This window comes from Suricata suricatta, chromosome 12 (assembly GCF_006229205.1).
Source record: "Suricata suricatta isolate VVHF042 chromosome 12, meerkat_22Aug2017_6uvM2_HiC, whole genome shotgun sequence".
In the NCBI taxonomy this organism is placed as follows: Eukaryota; Metazoa; Chordata; class Mammalia; order Carnivora; family Herpestidae; genus Suricata; species Suricata suricatta.
In genome coordinates, this window is record NC_043711.1 from 2592452 (window position 1) to 2609262 (window position 16811).

The following is a 16811-nucleotide window of genomic DNA, read 5'->3' on the forward strand; positions in this document are numbered from 1 at the left end:
CACGGTCTCGTGACGCTGGCCGGGAACGCAGCCCGGTGTCCCGGAGCCGGGGAGGCCGTCGGCCGGCGCCCACACCCGCGGCCCGCCCTCCGCGCCCCCCGCCCACCGGGAAGGCGGAGGCGTGCACCATTTTCGGGACGGGCTCGGAGACGAGGCGGGTGAAACCCTCAGCCTCTCTCTGGGACGCTTCCTGAGAGACCGAGACGCACACGCCCCTCCGCTGTGCATTGTCTATTTATAACACCGTGAGCGCATTTGGAAAGAGAGAGAGAGAGGCTTGATCCGTGTGTCCACGGAAGGCTTGCCGGTGGGGCGGGGACGCAGGGACGGGGGAAGCGGCTTCCTCCTCCTGCGTCTGCGTCTGGACGCGGGACGCGGATAATTGAGCCCCCGGCGCCGGGCACCCCTCTCAGCGGCCCCCCACTGTGCCTCGTTTTCCGTCCTCGGGCGTGAAGTCGGGATCTTAGAGCAGGAGCGTGCCGGGCCCACGGGGGATCCACCCACACCCCGCGCTTCCAGGATTGTGCAGCCGGCCTGCGGGCCCCGGAGCCCCCGCTGGGGGTGGCATTGGGGGGCGTCCTTCCTGTGGGCTGAGGTCACACCCCACTTGGGATAAGGAAAACGGGCAGAGACCACTGTCTGCGGAAAGGATACGTCCACTGACCGGACCTTTCCCTTGCAGTGAGGGGCTGGGCGGTGGTTTTAGCCGAAGGCATCAGGAGGAGGTTTTTTGTTTTTTTTTTTCTTTTGGCGTACTGCGTCTTGCTGTCCCTCCTCCATGAATGAATGACGACATTCAGAACAGTGGCGAGAATCCGGTGGGACACTCTTACCCAAGTGTGTGTTGGGGGGGAATGAAGGAGGGGGTCTAATTTTAGCCAGCCACCCCTCCCCCCTGCCTGGCCTTCTCCTGGCCCAGGCTTCCTCTGGGTCCTCCCTCTCCTTCCCACAATCCCAAACGCAGACCCCACCTGCAGGGGCTGCTCTCCAGCTGAGGGCTTCAGCCGACACACCCAAACCGTTAGCCAGCCACCAGCTCTGCCGAGGGGGCAGCGCGGGGTCCGGGAGGGTGAGGGGCTGGAGGCAGTGCTGTGCAGGAATAACCACCAGGAGCTGCTTGGAGGATGGGTGCACAGACACCGCGGGCCCTCTGTAAGGACCGTCACTCCCTGCTGCAAGCATGCAGTTAAGCAGGGTTACTCAACCGCAGATCCATGGACGTTGGGGTGGGATCATTCTCGGTCCTGGGGCCCACCTTGCGCACCTAACGGTGTTCAGCAGGACCCCTGGCCTCCACCCCCTTGGTGCCAGGAGCCCCTCCCCAAGTTGTGACAACCAAAAATGCCTCCAAACATTGCCAAGCGTCCCCTGGTGGGGAGGGGGAGGGCAAGATTATCCCCAGTTGAAAGCCTCTGGTTTAAAAGCACGGAAGCCATGGTGTTGACTGAACTAGAAGATCCTGGAATGTTAGGCCCAAACGGTATCATAAAGATGATTTCTAGTCCAACTCTTTGCTTTGCAGATGGGAAAACTAGCTGGGCGGGGGGAGTGGCGGAGTCGTCCATGCCTAGGGAGAAACCCAGATTCTGCCTATTCTGCAGCTCTGACCGCTCCCAGCCAGCCCAGCTCTTAAGCCAGCATCTAGCGTGCTGTCCGCCATGCCGCCCCAGCTCCTCCAAACAATAAAAACAAAACTTGAGATTTGTGATTGGTAAGGATTATGATCCTGACTTCCAGCTCAACTCTCTTTCCACACTGCCTTCGTTGGCCCTAGGGTCGGCAGGTTGTCAGGATTTGCTTCTTTATTAGGGGCCAGAGAGGCAGGGCAGGTAGGCTGGAAAAGACAGGTGGAGTTTGAAAGTGTCAGTCCCAGCAATGAAACTGAAGTATATCAGTCACTAACATTTTAGTATAAATGATTTTAATTGGATTTATTGCTTCCTGGTTTAAGTCCGAGGTAAGGGGGGGATGATGAGTCCTAAGGAGCATGGACTTCAGAGCCTCAAAGAAAAGGGGGCTTATATCTGGGGGCTCAGCTCGTCACCTGTGTTTCATTTCCAGACCCACCCCCAGACCTCAGCTCTCTACACCTGTTTTCTCACCTGCGTCGTGGGGAAACCTCATGAGGCTGGGCAGCGATTCGATATAATAATGGATCCAACACTCTGCTTACTGATCTGAGGCGCCTCACGTGGGTGGGGGGGGTGTTGTTACAGTGACTGTCCCGTGAAACCTCCGTGTGGCTCTCCATCAGGACTCAGCCCTGCTGCAAGCCGGCACCTCTCCTCCGTTCCCATGGGGACCACTGAAGCCACACTCCGGATGGAGAACGTGGACGTGAAGGAGGAATGGCAGGACGAAGGTCTTCCCAGGTACGCGTCCCCATCTCCGTGTGGCGTCCCATCTCTGTGTCGGCCCTTGCTGGGGGCGGGGCCGTGCCGGGCACATCATGAGTATTTGCTGAATTATTTAAGGCATTCTTCCCACCCCGCCCTGCCAGAGCGCCCCAAAGCTCCCATTCCCCTGCTATTTTGGGATTCCTGAACATTCTGCAACCACCTCATGAATTACCAATATTCCTTCGGGTGTTCCCACAAATCCAGGCGATGGTGAATTTTTACCTGCGGCAGCCAGGTCCCCCCTCTGCTTCAAATCCCTGGACGCTGAGAATGTCCCCTACGTGGCAGAGGCCCTTTGCAAGTGTGTTCATTTAGTCTGAGTTTTCCAGGGAGGCCCTTCTGAGAGGAGGCTGGAGGCTTGACTCAGGAGTAGGGGCAGCGGGGAGGGAAGTGACAGATTGGTGTCACGGAGGGAGGGGCCACGAGCCCAGGGGGAGGGCCACCTTCCGAAGCTGGAAAGGCGACAAAGACAGAGTCTCCTGAGAGCTTCTAGAAGACACGGGCCCTGCCCACGCCTTGCCTGCAGCCCAGTGAAACCGAGTTCAGACTCACCTCCGGCCTCTCGAATCAGAAGAGAATCAGTCTGTTGTTTTAAGCCGCTGAGTGTGTGGCGATGTGTCACGGCAGCCCCCGGAGTTGCCGCTGTGACCCTAATACCCTAAATATTTTAGGTTTCTCTCGTGTGTAGTCTGTCTCCTCCACCGAGTGAAGCCCCGCGAGAACAGGGTGCACCGTAGATCCGGGGTGAGCGGGGGATGGTCACTGTGTAGGAAGGGAGCCAGGGGCGTCCGAGGCCAGCGTGCGTGCGCCTCCAGCCTGTCCCTCTCCCTGCTCTGCTGGGTGCTGTCGGGTAAGAGGAAACACGGGTCGGCACAGGCTCCCTAATCGACAGCTGGACACACGGCCCATCTCCACCCTCCTTCAGTGCAAGGGGTTTACCCCCGGGGATGATGGCCAAGGGCGCATTACGTAACTGTCTGGAAATGAGCAGACGAAAGAGTGAGGGTGCTCACCCTGGAGAAGCGGAGCCCGGTCGCTTCCTTGTGCCTCAGTTTTCCTGTCTGTGAATCGGGACAGCCCTCACTGAGCTGCAGGAAGAATTCCCTAAGGCGCTCAGGGCCAGGCGGCTGGGCTGGGCTCTAAATGCCGAAGGCTGCCCAAGTCCATTGCCTGCCCCCCCCCCTGCCATTGCTCCTCTTAGCTGTATCTTGTTCACTCGTGCGCCCCCCCAATCTTTTAAAAGATATCCCCTCTCCCAAGCCCCCCTCCGGCTGCGAGCAGGATTCCGAAGTGAGTTTCTCCCGGCTGCAGAGGCTGGCTGTCCCAGTGTCGCGGCACAGTGGCCCTGCTGTGCGGCCCCGGGGCGTGAGCCAGCCCTTTGCCAGGGCTTCTGCCTTCCTGGCCCTGGAAGAAGCGCGCGCAGGGCCTTCACACAGCGCCCAGCTGCATCCTCACATAAGCACCTCTGTCTGGTGCAACAGCCCACATCTCTGTTCCTTCCAGCTCAGCGATTCCCTTCCCGGCGGCTTCCCCGGGGTGCCAGAGGGCCTGCCCTGTGCCCGCGGCCCCTCCTGTGCCCATGACCTTGCAGCATCTTCCGTCATCTCCTGCCTTTCTACAAGTTCTTATGGATCCCCAGGGCAGCCCCGAGCTGATGCGGCTTCTCTGCCTTACGCCCCCCTCCTCTGTGATGACGCACAGCAGCTGTACGCCAGGCCCAGGGCCAGACGCTCGGGACACGTGGTGAACGAGACAGGTGCCCTCATGGGCTGTCGCTCCGGGGCAGGGACAGGCCATCCCCTTAGAAAGTTCACAACCGAACGTAACACTGCAGCTGGGTTCGTGGTACTTGGAGAGCACCTGGGTGGGTCTGACCGGGCTGGAGAGATTGGAGAGGCTGGAGAGGGTGTTGGCCCTGAGCTGGGAAGGACTAAGAGGGACAAATAGGGCAAGGAGACTATGGGTAGGTGCTGAGCATTCCAAGCGCAGAGAGCAGTATGTGCAAAGGCCCTGAGGCCAGTGGAAGCAGGTTCAGGTGCAGAAGAGTGTGTCACAGGTCAGAAGAGGCCGGGGCAGGGATAAGGGGTCTGACTGGCATCCCAGCCCGCCTTTCCCTCCACCAGCAAGTGGCTGTGGGTTCTGTTGCTTTGTGCCTTTTTATTCTGATATAGTCCCAAACTTTGGGGGAAAAAATGACAAGAATCATATCTGTAAACCTGTCCCCAGATTTACCAATTAACATTTCGCTCCTTTTGCTTTATCATTCCCTCCCCCCTCCCTCCTTCCCTCCTGTGTGTCTCTCTCTCTCTGTCTCTCCCTTCCTCCTCTGCCGCTCTCTGCCTCTCTCACCCAGCCCTGCACACACACAGAGCTGATTTTGTGTTGCACACACCTCAGCAGGCCCCAAAAGATGTGCAGCAGCCGTGGGATCAGGGCAAGAATTTCTGGCCTCCTCAGCTCCGCCCCTCTCCACGCAGGGCTCATCCCTTCTGGTCCCCTCCTCTGTCTCAGCCGCTTGGGCTGCCAGACGGAATCCCACAGCCGCTTCTCTCCGTCCTGGAGGCTGGAAGTCAGACCCGTGGGTTCAGTGAGGGCTCGCCCCTGCCTTGTAGACAGCTGCCTTCTTGTGTCCTCCTGTATCCTTTCCTCTGCGCCTGCGTGCGGAGAGGTGGCTCCTGTCCCCCCCACCAACCCCGCCACCCTGTTCTTAGATAGCCAGAGCCCCGTGGGATCAAGGCCCCTAATGACCTCAGTTCACCTTCATTGCTTCTTAAACGCGCCCTCTCCAAATAGGGTCATATTGACCGTTGTTGATATTTGAATTGGCAGGGCTGAGGGAGGGGACACACAATTCAGTTTCTAACATCTGCAAAAATAAGAGCTGACTGCTGGGGGTGGAGTCGGGGCTGCTGGGGGCAGAGTCGGGCCTGCTAGAGGTGGTGTCAGGGCTGCTGGGGATGGAGTCAGACCTGCTGGGGTGGAGTCAGGACTGCTGGGGGGTGGAGTTAGGGTTGCTGAGGGGGAGTGGAGTCGGGGTTACTGGGTGGAGTGGGGGCTCCTGGGGGTGGAGTCAGTACTGCCAGGGGTGGAGTCAGTGTTGCTGGGGGTGGAGTCGGGGTTAGTGAGGTGGAGTCAGGGCTGCTCGGGGAGGGCGGCCCCCCCCCCCCCCGCCCGTGGTGCCGCTGTCCATGGTTCTGCTTACTACCCCAGGCCTTGTGACCCTCCCGGAGACAATGGTGCTGGGGGAGACAAGAGTGACAGCAAGGGACAGAGGTGTTGGAAATTGCAGAGAAGGAAAAAGTGTACATGTATTTGTCTGGGCATCTAAAAACCACCAAAGTTGCCAAGAAATAATTTTTTGGGCCCCGCAGAAGTAGCCCCTCGGGCTCCTTTGCCTGAGCTCTGTTGTGTCACATTGCTAAGCCCCAGGGTTGCTGGCCCAGCCTGAGACTCGGAGAAGCACGCCTCTACCCAGAAAAAGCCTATGTGGTCGCCACGCACCAGAGTGGCCTTGGCCAAGCAGAAACCGAGGCTGGGCAGCCCCTGAGGGGAGACCGAGGCAGCAGTGCCCAAGCTTGATGCCCTTGGAGCACAGGTGTGGGGGAGGGGAGTGGCAAGAGGCTTGGTCAAAGTTTATTCCTAATTCCCTTGCCTCACACCATGAGAAACCTTGACCCCGAGGCTGGAATCTGGCGTAGAATTAAAGCCACAGAGCTGTGTCAGGCTGACAGGCCTTCTGGGCTGTGCCTCCCCGACTCATGCGATGTGCCTTCATTCAGTCTGTCCTTCCACGAGCCACTTCTTTGAGGGCTGGCCTGTGACTCACCAAAGCAAGACAGGAAGAGGGACTTCGTCCCCATCAACGGCTCACAGTCTGCGCAGGAAGCAAGCAATTAGCACACAGTACCACAGACTCAGTGCTAATGGTGGGTCCCGGGGCAGAGGGCAGGGTGGGGTAGAGGCCAGACTCAGTCAGAACCTCCTGGAGGACACTGACCCAGCCTTAAAGGCAAAGCAAATTTACTCTAGACAGAGGAGTGAGATGTGCAAAGGCCCTGGGGCAAGGAAGGCCCTGGCATGGTAGGGAATGCAGCCAAAGAGCCCAGCTAGGTCGTGGGAACGGGGCTGGAGGGTTCAGTGACGCCACCACCTGGTGAGGGGTCCAGGTGAGAGGTCTGGAATTCACACCACAGGGGACACAGGAGCTTCCTAGGGTGGCCGCACTGGGGAGCCTCGGACACAGAGATGTGTGCACTTCTGGGGCCAGAAATCCAAAACCAAGGTGTCAGCACCTTCCCGCCTCTCCCTGCTTCCAGTGTGGCCAGGAGTCCTGGGTGATCCCTGGCTTGTGGACACCTCTCTCCAGTCTCTGCCACATCATCACATGTCCTGTGTCTGTGTCCAAAGTCCCCTTTTCCCATAAGCACAACAGTCCCTGGGCTGAGGGACCCCTTTATCCAGTATGACCTCTTCTCTTTCTATTAAAACATTTTTTAAATGTTTACTTAGTTTTGAGAGAGAGACAAAGAGAAAGAGAGAGAGCGTGAGTTGGGGAGGGGCAGAGAGAGAAGGAGACACAGAATCCAAAGCAGGCTCCAGGCTCTGAGCTGTCAGCACAGAGCCCAACTCAGGGCTCCAACTCACGAACTGTGAGATTATGACCTGAGCCCAATTGGAGGCTTAACCAACTGAGTCCCCAGGCACACCCCCCCTTTTAAAATTATTAAAAAAAATTTTTTAATGTTTTACTTATTTTTGAGACAGAGAGACAGAGCATGAGTGGGGAGGGGCAGAGAGAGAGGGGACACACAGAATCTGAAGCAGCTCCAGGCTCCAAGCGGTCAGCACAGAGCCCGATGCGGGGCTTGAACTCTCGAACCATGAGATCATGACCTGAGCCGAAGTCGGAGGCTTAACCAACTGGCCCTACAGGCACCCCTAAATTGACCTCATCTTAATTACATCTGCAATGGCCCTATTGCCAGTAGGTCACGTCCCAAGTGCTGGCAGGTAGGATTTGAATTATCTTTTGAGAGAACGGAACAGAATTCAACCCAGCAGAGAAAGACAAGCCCTACTGTGCGCCTTGCATATTCAAGGAAAGCCCACCGTGGGTGAGCAAGTGTGCAGGGGGCCATCCAGGTCTACTTTGCATTTCCGGGGAGACTCAGCGCTGCACAGAAGGAGCCCTTCCTGGGACGTGGGGAAGTACCAAGGGTCTGCCCCGCCTTGACAGCCTTGGCCCGCTCCAGCCGGCTTCTCCTCCAAGGAGCCTGGAGTCCTGCTGAGTCAGCATCTCCGGGTCAGGAGCCGTTCTCTGCTTCCTGGTCTGTTCCTTCCGGCCTCAGAGCCTCTGCTCAAATGGAAGGCCCTTCCCCCAGTCTTCTCTTTGCGCAAAAGTTCCCTCCTGGGGGCACCTGTGTGGCTCAGGGCATGATCTCACAGTTCGTGAGTTCGAGCCCCGCATCAGGCTCGCTGCTGTCAGTGCAGAGCCCTTTTTGGATCCTCTGAACCCCTCTCTCTCTGCTCTTCCCCCACTCATGCACGCACTCTCTCTCTCTCTCTCAAAAATTAACATTTTAAAAAAAATTTTTAAAACTCACCTCCTCGGGGCACCTGGGTGGCTCAGTAGGTTAAGCCTCCGACTTCGGCTCAGGTCATGATCTCACATCCGTGGGTTCGAGCCCCGTGTCAGGCTCTGTGCTGACAGTTCAGAGCCTGGAGCTTCTGATTCTGTGCCTCCCTCTCTCTCTGCTCCTCCCCACTCATGCGCTGACTCTCTCTGTCTCAAAAATAAATAAAACATAAAAATAAATAAATAAAAGTCGCCTCCTTAAAGAGGCCTTCCCTGACTGCCCACAACTGTACTGCACCTCTTCCTTCTTCTTCTTTCTAAAATTCTTTGTTGTATCACCTTCTGCTTCCTTCAAGTGTTTGTGGGCTGTGTTTATCTCTCCCCTCCTGTGTCAGTCAGGGATCTGCGGAGACACAGAGCCAATAGTTTTCCATTCTATACAAATTATTAATCATATGTTTAAAAATCATGTTCTAACAATTCTATAATATGTCATAACAAGTCTATAACATGTCATAGTATAGAATTGTATAATTATATATGAATTATTTATATTTGTGTTACTGAGTTTATTAACATATTCTTTATTAATATGTTATACTACTGTGTTTTTGTGTTCTATATACAATTATGTGCAATTACATATAATCATATATAGAATTATGTGTTTTTACATGTCATATATTATATGTTTCCTATATTATTTTGTACATAGGTAGTTTATTTTTTAAAAATTGGGGGGGGGCCCTGGTCGCTCAGTCGGTTGAGCATCTGACACCGGCTCAGGTCATTATCTCGGGGTTTGGGAGTTCGAGCCCCTAATCGGGCTCTGTGCTATCAGTGCAGAGCAGGATTTGGAATCTCCCTCCCTCTCTCTCTGCCTCTCCCCCACTTGATCTCTCTCTCTCTCTCCCTCAAAAATAAATATTTAAAAAAATAATAAAATAAAATGTGTTTTTAAGTTCATTTATTTATTTTGGGAGAGAGTGTGAGCAGGTGAGGGACAGAGAGAGAGAGAGAGAGATTGAATCCCAAGCAGGCTCCTCACTGTCAGCATAGAGCCCAACGCAGGGCTTGATCTCATGAACCGTGAGGTCATGACCTGAGACAAAATCGAGTCAGACGCTTAACTGACTGAGCCCCCCAGGCGCCCGGTAGGTATATGTATTTTATATGCGCATGACTTATTCCAAGGTTCACACATTACGGGGACTGTCCTGTCTGAAATGCAGAGGGTCGGGGCTCCTGGCTGGCTCAGTCAGTAGAGTGTAGGACTCTTGGTCTCCGGGCTGTGAGTTCAAGCCCCACACTGGGTGCAGAGATCATTTAAAAAATAAATCTGTAAAAAACAATGAAACGCGTTTCTGTGCCAGTTAGGAAGGAGAGGGACTTGAGGCTGGTGCGGAGAACAGCACCAGGACTCCTGACACTTGGACAAGCCTCCTGCGGTTTGCAGCCTCGCGGTGGCCCTGGGGGCTGCGGCCCAACCTGGGAAGAAGGCGGATGCAGATTCCTAGGAAATGAAGGTTCCCTGACCGACTGGGAGGAGGCGAAGGAGGCGGGCACCTCTCAGAGCGCACAGCACAGCGGTTCTGCACCGCAGGGCGTTTCTTTGGGCTGGGTTCCGTGGATGTGTGTCGCTGCCCTGCGCTCCTGAACTAAGACATGAATACTGGGTCACAGAAGAGTTTCTCTTGATAAACTAACCAAAACCGTGAAAAAGAGAAGGCAGAGGGCGGGCCGGAAACGCAGGCGTGACTGGGGCTTCCGTCCTAAGGCAGAGTTGTTTCTTCCTCTGGGAAACCTTGACGCCTTCCCGCTGCACGAGACCCCTACTGTCGAGTGCAGTCTCTCCATTTTTTAATGCTGTATTTATTTTTGAGAGAGACAGAGCACGAGCGGGGGAGGGGCAGAGAGCGGGGCACAGAGGATCTGAAGCGGCCTCTGCGCTGACAGCAGCCAGCCCCGTGCGGGGCTCAAACTCGGAGCCGAAGTCGGACGCTTAGCTGACCGAGCCACCGGGTCAGTGCGAGTTCTGTCCCGGGTTTACAGATGTGGGCAGCAGGCTCAGGGCGGTGGGGCTGTGCCTCCAGGCCCTCAGACACCTGTTCTGCCTCCCGCGGGTCCTCGGGTTCCCAGGGAGGCGATGAATCCCATCCTGATGAGAACCGGACAGCCTGGGCTGCAAAAACAGCACAGCTTCCCTCTGGCAGGGGGAGTCGGTGACGGGGTGCAGAGGGAATTTTCCCCGGATGTCCCTGCGGGAGTCGGCGCACATGCGCGGACCAGACGCCAGGGGGCAGTCGAGGGCAACGGCAGGGATCCGCGCGGCGGTGGGGCCAGCCTCAGTTTCCTGCTCTGTGCAGTGGGCTCCTCCCTGCCTCCGAGGATTGCCGTGAGCAGCAAATAAGACCACGCCGCGAACATCCCAACCCGACACACGGCGAGCGCCCTGCCCAGGGGTCAGTCAGGATTCGGACTCGGTCTAGACCCGGGTGTGCGGCCTCAGACAGCGATGGGCGCCGCGCGGGCAGGTGCGCACGGGAGAAGGGACCAGAACAAAAGGCCGGTCCCCAGGTGAGCAGGAGGGGCACACGGTCGGCTCCCCGGGGGCAGGTCCGTAACTGAAGACGGAAATCCGAAACTTGTGTCCCGTCTCTGATTCGACTGCAAATGTAAGATGCGCACGGGACAAGGCCGGAGGTGGTCCAGGCTGCAGGCTGGGGTGGCCGGCAGGTGGGGGCACTTCCCGGGCGCATTCAGGGGGCGCCCTGGGAGGGGGAGCAGGCGCGAGCTCCCGCTTCAGACCCCCGGTCTGCCCTTCTTCAAAGCGTGTGGGTTTTTCTTTTGAGGGAAAATTCACATAACATAAAATCAGTGGTTTTAAGTCCCCGGTTCAGTGGCGTCTGGTACATTCACAAGGCTGTGCACCGGCACCTCTATCAAGCTCCGGAACATTCCATCTCCCCCAAAGGAAACCCTGTCCCCATTAGCGCAACCTCGCCCATCCTCCCCGGGCCCCCACGAGCCCCCTCTGTCCGTGCACGGGCCTGTTCTGGAAGGTTCACGAACGTGGGCTCCCACCCCGCGGGGCCTCTCGTGTCTGGTTCCCTCCATGAGCGTCGTGCGTTCGGGGTCCGTCCTGCTCGCAGCTGCGGGACGTGCGCGTGCGCGGTGGACGCACCTGAGGGACGTGCGTGTGCGCGGTGGGCGCACCTGAAGGACGTCCACGTGTGGGCCGTGTTTTATCTGTTCATCTACTGACGGACTTTTTTTTAGGTTTATTTATTTCTTTTAATGGGGGAGGGACAATGAGAGAGAGAGAGAGAGAGAGAGAGAGAGAGAGGAGAATCCCAAGCAGGCGCCGCTATCAGCACAGAGCCCAACGTGGGGCTCGAACCTACCAACCGTGAGGTCCTGATCTGAGGGGAAGTCAGGAGTCCGAAGCTTAACTGACGGGACCACCCAGGCGCCCCCGGAGTGTGAGCCTTGCGTGGACACACGTTTTCATTTCCTTTGTGTCGGTTCCATTTTGACCTTTGACCTGCATGGCAGCAGGGTGACTTCCAGCCGCTCCTGGAGGCAGTGGAGGCAGTGGCCACTCAAGGAACATTGGATGTCCGGCAGGAAAGGAAGAAGGCCGAGCGCTCGTGCCCTGCGAGGAACAGAGACAAGGGCGTGAAGGGCTCTGAAAAGGAAAAAGCACTGCATCCTCCTCCTTCCGGACACCCCGCTCCCATTCTGGGCCTGCACTGCCCAGGTGCAGGGGTGAATGAGGGCTTCCCGAGTGAGCACTCCCTGCAGCCCTGAGCTCCCTGCAGACCGTCTGTCCCCCCAACCGGAGTGTTTCCCCGGGAGCACAGGAACCCGAACGCCTGGGTCACATGCGCAGCGTTGAGCTCCCCAAAGTGGTCCAGCCAGAATAAAAAAAAAGTCTTATTTAGCAAACCCATGCTCGGCCACGCATTAAGGGGCACAAATGCATAACTGGTGGCATTACTTTAAAAGACAAAACTTAGGGCTGCCTGGGGGCTTAGTCAGTTGAGCATCCAACTTCGGCTCAGGTCACGGTCTCTCGGTTCATGGGTTCAAGCCCCACGTCGGGCTCTGTGCTGACAGCTCAGAGCCTGGAACCTGCTTGGGATTGTGTCTCCCTCTCTCTCTGCCCCTCCCCCGCTTGTGCTCTGTCTCCAAAATAAATGTTAAAAAAAAAAAAAAGGAAAGAAAGGCTTAATAGCCATGTGATCTGAAGGGAGCCCTCCAGCACCAATGTTTTAGAATTTTCTGTGCTGAGGCACAGGTGTCCCCTGTCCCAGGGACCGCCCCCCCCCCCCGAACTCACTGAGTCCTGCTGTGGCTGTTGTTTGTTTGCTCTCTGCGCTCCAGTGGCTGACATCTGCTCTCTTCTGGGTCCGCAGGCCACTCCCGGAAGAGACGGGGATGGACCCGCTTGGCAGCCCCACAGAAGACACATCCTGTAAGTTCCCCACGTGTAGAAACGGGCACGCTGTGTCCAGGCCTCCCTCCGCCTGAGGCTGTAACTAGAAATGTCAGAGGCCCCGCGTCCTGGGCCGCTCGTCAGGAAGGGAGGAAGGGGGTCCTTCTGCTCTGAGGCCTGCAGGGAAAACAAGCATGGTGGGTGAGAGGCACGCAGGCCCGTCATGAAGTCAGCATGTGGTGTTGCTGTGTGTCCTTGAGCTGGTTGCGCAGCCTCTCTGTGTCTCCAAGTCCTTATCTATTAAATTCAGGTAGTGATCTTCCCGCAGAAGGGGGGGTGCAAGGATTAAATGAGGTCACGTGTAAAGTGTCCAGGGTTTGCCAGGCGCAAAGTGAGCCTTGGGAGGGCTCTGCTGGCCCAAGCACTCAGCAGGGCTCACGGCTCTGAGGTTCCAAAGCCCGAAAATTCGGGGACAGGGGGTGAAGGACAGCCAGAAGAGCTGCCCTGAACGTGTGTTCTCCTCGATGGCATCACACGGTCTTGCTAGGGGCCCCCTACCCTGCCTGCATCTCCCCCATGCAGCTCATCACAGTGCCTACCCTTTCCAAGGAAAGACTGACCAGAGAGGGACAGCCAAGTCCCGATGTCACACAGCAGTAAGAACTAGGTCTGCCCGTGAACCAGATACGGGGGCCAGCTCGTCCCAGCTTTCTGGGGCCACTCGGGATGGTTGGGCCGCTAGAGTACCAGGCCTGTTTCTGACCTGAGCGCACAGGCCCTGCCTGTTGTCATCCCCAGAGGGTGACCCTGGGTGAGTTCCTTGACTCTACTGGACCTGTGTTTCCTGCATGTGTAACACAAGAGGTGTGTGATAACGGCGCCCCACTTCCTATGCGTGGCCCCCAAACATCCAGATCCTAATCCTGGAATCTGCAAATGTCCCCTCACATGACAAAAGGGACTTTGCAAATGACATTTAGTTAAGGACATGGAGAGACTTGCTGGTTAATTTTCTGTGTCCACTTGTCCAGGCCACAGTGCCCAGAGATGTGGGCCACATTCTTCTAGAGGTTTCTGTTGAGAGTCACTCTGTCGATGAGATTAACATTTAAATGAGTAGACTCTGAGTAAAGCAGACTGCATTTTCTAATATGGGTGGGTCACATCTAATCAGTTGAGGGCGATGAGAGGAAAAACACTCAGGGCAAAATCCTCTTCAGCTGTGAACACGTAAAACCCGGCAGGTTGCCTGCTTCCAAAATATGGTGGGACAGGCATGGGGTAGATTCCTCATTCCAAAAAAGATAAATGGGAGGGAAGAAAGGGATCACCAGTCCCAGCGAGTCTGAATTTGGCTTGGCAGGACAAATTCCGTCAGATTTTTTTTTAGTGCAAAATCTATTAGATTTTTTTTAAGTGCATTTTTGAGAGACAAAAATAGAGTGCAAGTAGGGGAGGGGCAGAGAGAGCGGGAGAGAGAGCCTTCCAAGCACGCTCCACACTGTCACTCCAGAGCATGACACGGGGATCTAACTCACGAACCCTGAGATCATGGCCTGAGCCGAAACCACGAGTTAGACGCCTAACGGACTGAGCCCCCCAGGCGCCCCATGACTGTCTTGTTTTTACCATTTTCTGCCAAAGCACGCATTTACATCCCAGCGTCTGGCAAGGCAGTCACCTCTGACCCCTGACTTAGGGCTGGAGAAAAAAAGTAAGATTTGTCCTCACTGTCCACTGATGACTGGGCGGGTACGGAGACTGCAAAGTCAAAACGGGAGGACGCTTGGGGGGGCGCTTCCAAAGGGCATGTGCTCAGTTAACCAGCGAGGAGGAGGTGAGCAGCAGTGAAGGGTGGAGAGCAGGACGTGGGCGTGCCCTGCCAGCCACATCCAGAGGTGACAGTCATTGCAGACGCCGGCCGGTCCAGAGCACACTGTCTGGTCCGCAGGCCGTCATCCGTGTGGCCCTGACCTGACCTGTGAGTCCCGGTGGTAGGACTAGGTCAGGCTCAGGGAGGTAAGGTGGCCCTGCGGGGTCCAGAGCCAGGGCGCAGCGGGGTCCAAGTGCCCGCCCTCTCGTCCTGGCGCGAAGGTCACGCACGAACCCACCCGGACGGGATGTCCTCTGACTTGCCATCGCTCCCCACGGCGGGGCGGCCTCTCGCCAGGTCCGGGGCCGGAGCCGGGAGGGGGAGAAAGAACGAAGAAGCCACGGGGGTTTGCTTCCCTGTTTTCCAAAACAGCCCCTCCCAACACCCTGAACTTCGGCGGAGCTCACCGTAAGCGGAAGACGCTGGTCGCCCCCGAGATCAACATTTCGCTGGATCAGAGCGAGGGCTCCCTGCTCTCCGACGACTTCCTGGACACGCCCGACGACCTGGACATCAACGTGGACGACATCGAGACCCCGGACGAGACCGACTCGCTGGAGTTCCTGGGGAACGGCAACGAGCTGGAGTGGGAGGGTGAGGCCGGGGCCCCGCCCCCTCGGGCTCAGCGGGGCGGGGCTCCAAGCCGGGGCTGCCTCGGGAGGGTCCATCCTCGCGGCCACCCACACGCCACCCACACCCGGCTTCCTTGCGGACTTGAGGGCTTTCCCAGGGGGCGTGGCTTCACATGATTCTCGATGGCGACCGACCGAGTCCGAAACAAAGTGCCTCCACCTCACGGCACCAGCGTTTGGGGAGCGTTCACTCAAGAGCAGGTCTTGAGTGCGGGGCGGGCAGGGTGCGGGGACATGGCAGGAAGCACAGTCGGTCCCCAAGCACGGTCACCGGAAACACGGGCGCCAGGTACCAGAACCAACGTGCACAGCTGGTCCTCGGTGCTGGGAGGGAGACAAGGTGGGGTGTGGGGACGGGGCAGGGGGGTCACCTGAGGTGTGGTCCTGCCCCGGGGTCACAGGGCCGTGTCTGGGGACGTCTGAGGACGTCACACTGCAGGTGCTCCTGGCATCGAGTGGGGTGGCCAGGACGCCCACCCGGGACCCCTGAGTGTGTGCAGTGCCGAGCAGGTGGAGGACGGTGTCACCTCTGTAGATGTTCGCTGGCACTCAGCCACAAGGCCGCCAGGCCTGGGCTCCTCGGCACCAGGCAGTTCCCGCGCTGATCCAATCTCCCTGCGGCTACGGGTCTGCCCGGTTTTTCTGTTTCTTCCCGAGTCGATTCCGGCGGTCTGTGTGTTTCTTAGAATGTTGCCGCTTCATCCAGGCCACCGACGTGTGTGCGGTGGCCTGTGTGATTCGCTCCTCATTGTTTTCATTCCTGTTGCCCCAGAGGGGTTTTAGATGGGGCAGGGCACGAGCCCATGTGGCTTTGAGATGGGACTGTGGTGGCCGAGGTAGGGGGCAGGCAGGGCTGCATGGAATGCGGGAGGCGTTGGAGCACGGGCCGTGCAGAGCTGCGAGCCGTGCTCGGGGCTGGGCGGGCGTGGAGGGGCCGGTGCCAGGCCGCCTCCGGCTCTCCGTGTGCCAGGCTCCAAGGAGGGCACAGAATGAGAGTGCCCATGGCCTCGAGTGCCCTCACGGTCTGACGAAGCAGACAGACACGTTCACAGGCTCCAAGTCCCAAACCGACAGAGTAGGCCAGCAAAGGGGGTGCCCCGGGGGGCTTTCTGGAGAAGGCAGCATTTGGGCCGGCTGCGGAGGGAGAGCAGGAGGGGGCAGGGACAGGCGGGAGAAGCACTCGGGCAAGGTGGGGTGGGGGGAAGGGTCACGCGTCCGCAGGCAGCGGAAGGACAGGTCGACCGGGTGGGAGGCTGGGACAGAAGGTCTGGGCTCAGACGTCCCTTCCGCCCCCCGACCCTCCCTCTGCTGGCTCCCAGACGACACGCCCGTGGCCGCCGCCAAGAACATGCCCGGAGACAGCGCGGATCTGTTTGGGGACGGCGCGGCCGAGGACGGCGGGGCCACCAACGGGCGGCTGTGGCGGACGGTGATCATCGGAGAGCAAGAGCACCGGATCGACCTGCACATGATCCGACCGTACATGAGGGTGGTGACCCACGGAGGTGAGCCTGGCTGCAGCCGGGCCACTCAGGTCCCCAGAGGCCCTCTCTGAACCGCAGTCTCTTCATCTGAGCCGCAGGGATGGAAGCCCGGTGTCCCTGTCAAAGGCAGATCAGGGGTGTGCCGGGTCCCCAAGGGCTCCCGAGACTCAGAACCGTGCCCACTGGGAGGGGGCTGGCTGGAGAGGAGGTGGGCGGCCGGGGCGGGGCCTGGGGCCGCTCAGAGCACGGGCGCTCACTGGCCGCCTCTCCCCAGGGTACTATGGCGAGGGCCTCAACGCCATCATCGTGTTTGCTGCCTGCTTCCTCCCGGACAGCAGCTCCCCCGACTACCACTACGTCATGGAGAACCTCTTCCTGTAAGTGGCCGGCCCTCGGAACCCGCGCCTGGG

General features: G+C 58.0%; 1 protein-coding gene across 2 annotated transcripts in view; it reads left to right on the top strand.

Annotated features, from left to right (window-relative positions):
• ATCAY (ATCAY kinesin light chain interacting caytaxin) overlaps positions 1-16811 on the top strand; it is a 27826-nt gene that overhangs the window by 759 nt on the left and 10256 nt on the right. For both annotated transcript variants that reach the window (XM_029918560.1, XM_029918559.1), the window contains 5 exons: positions 2217-2372; positions 12393-12451; positions 14658-14879; positions 16237-16422; positions 16676-16778. In XM_029918560.1, the coding sequence (XP_029774420.1) occupies positions 2217-2372; positions 12393-12451; positions 14658-14879; positions 16237-16422; positions 16676-16778 (726 nt within the window). Of the gene's footprint in view, positions 1-2216; positions 2373-12392; positions 12452-14657; positions 14880-16236; positions 16423-16675; positions 16779-16811 lie in introns of those variants that run through there.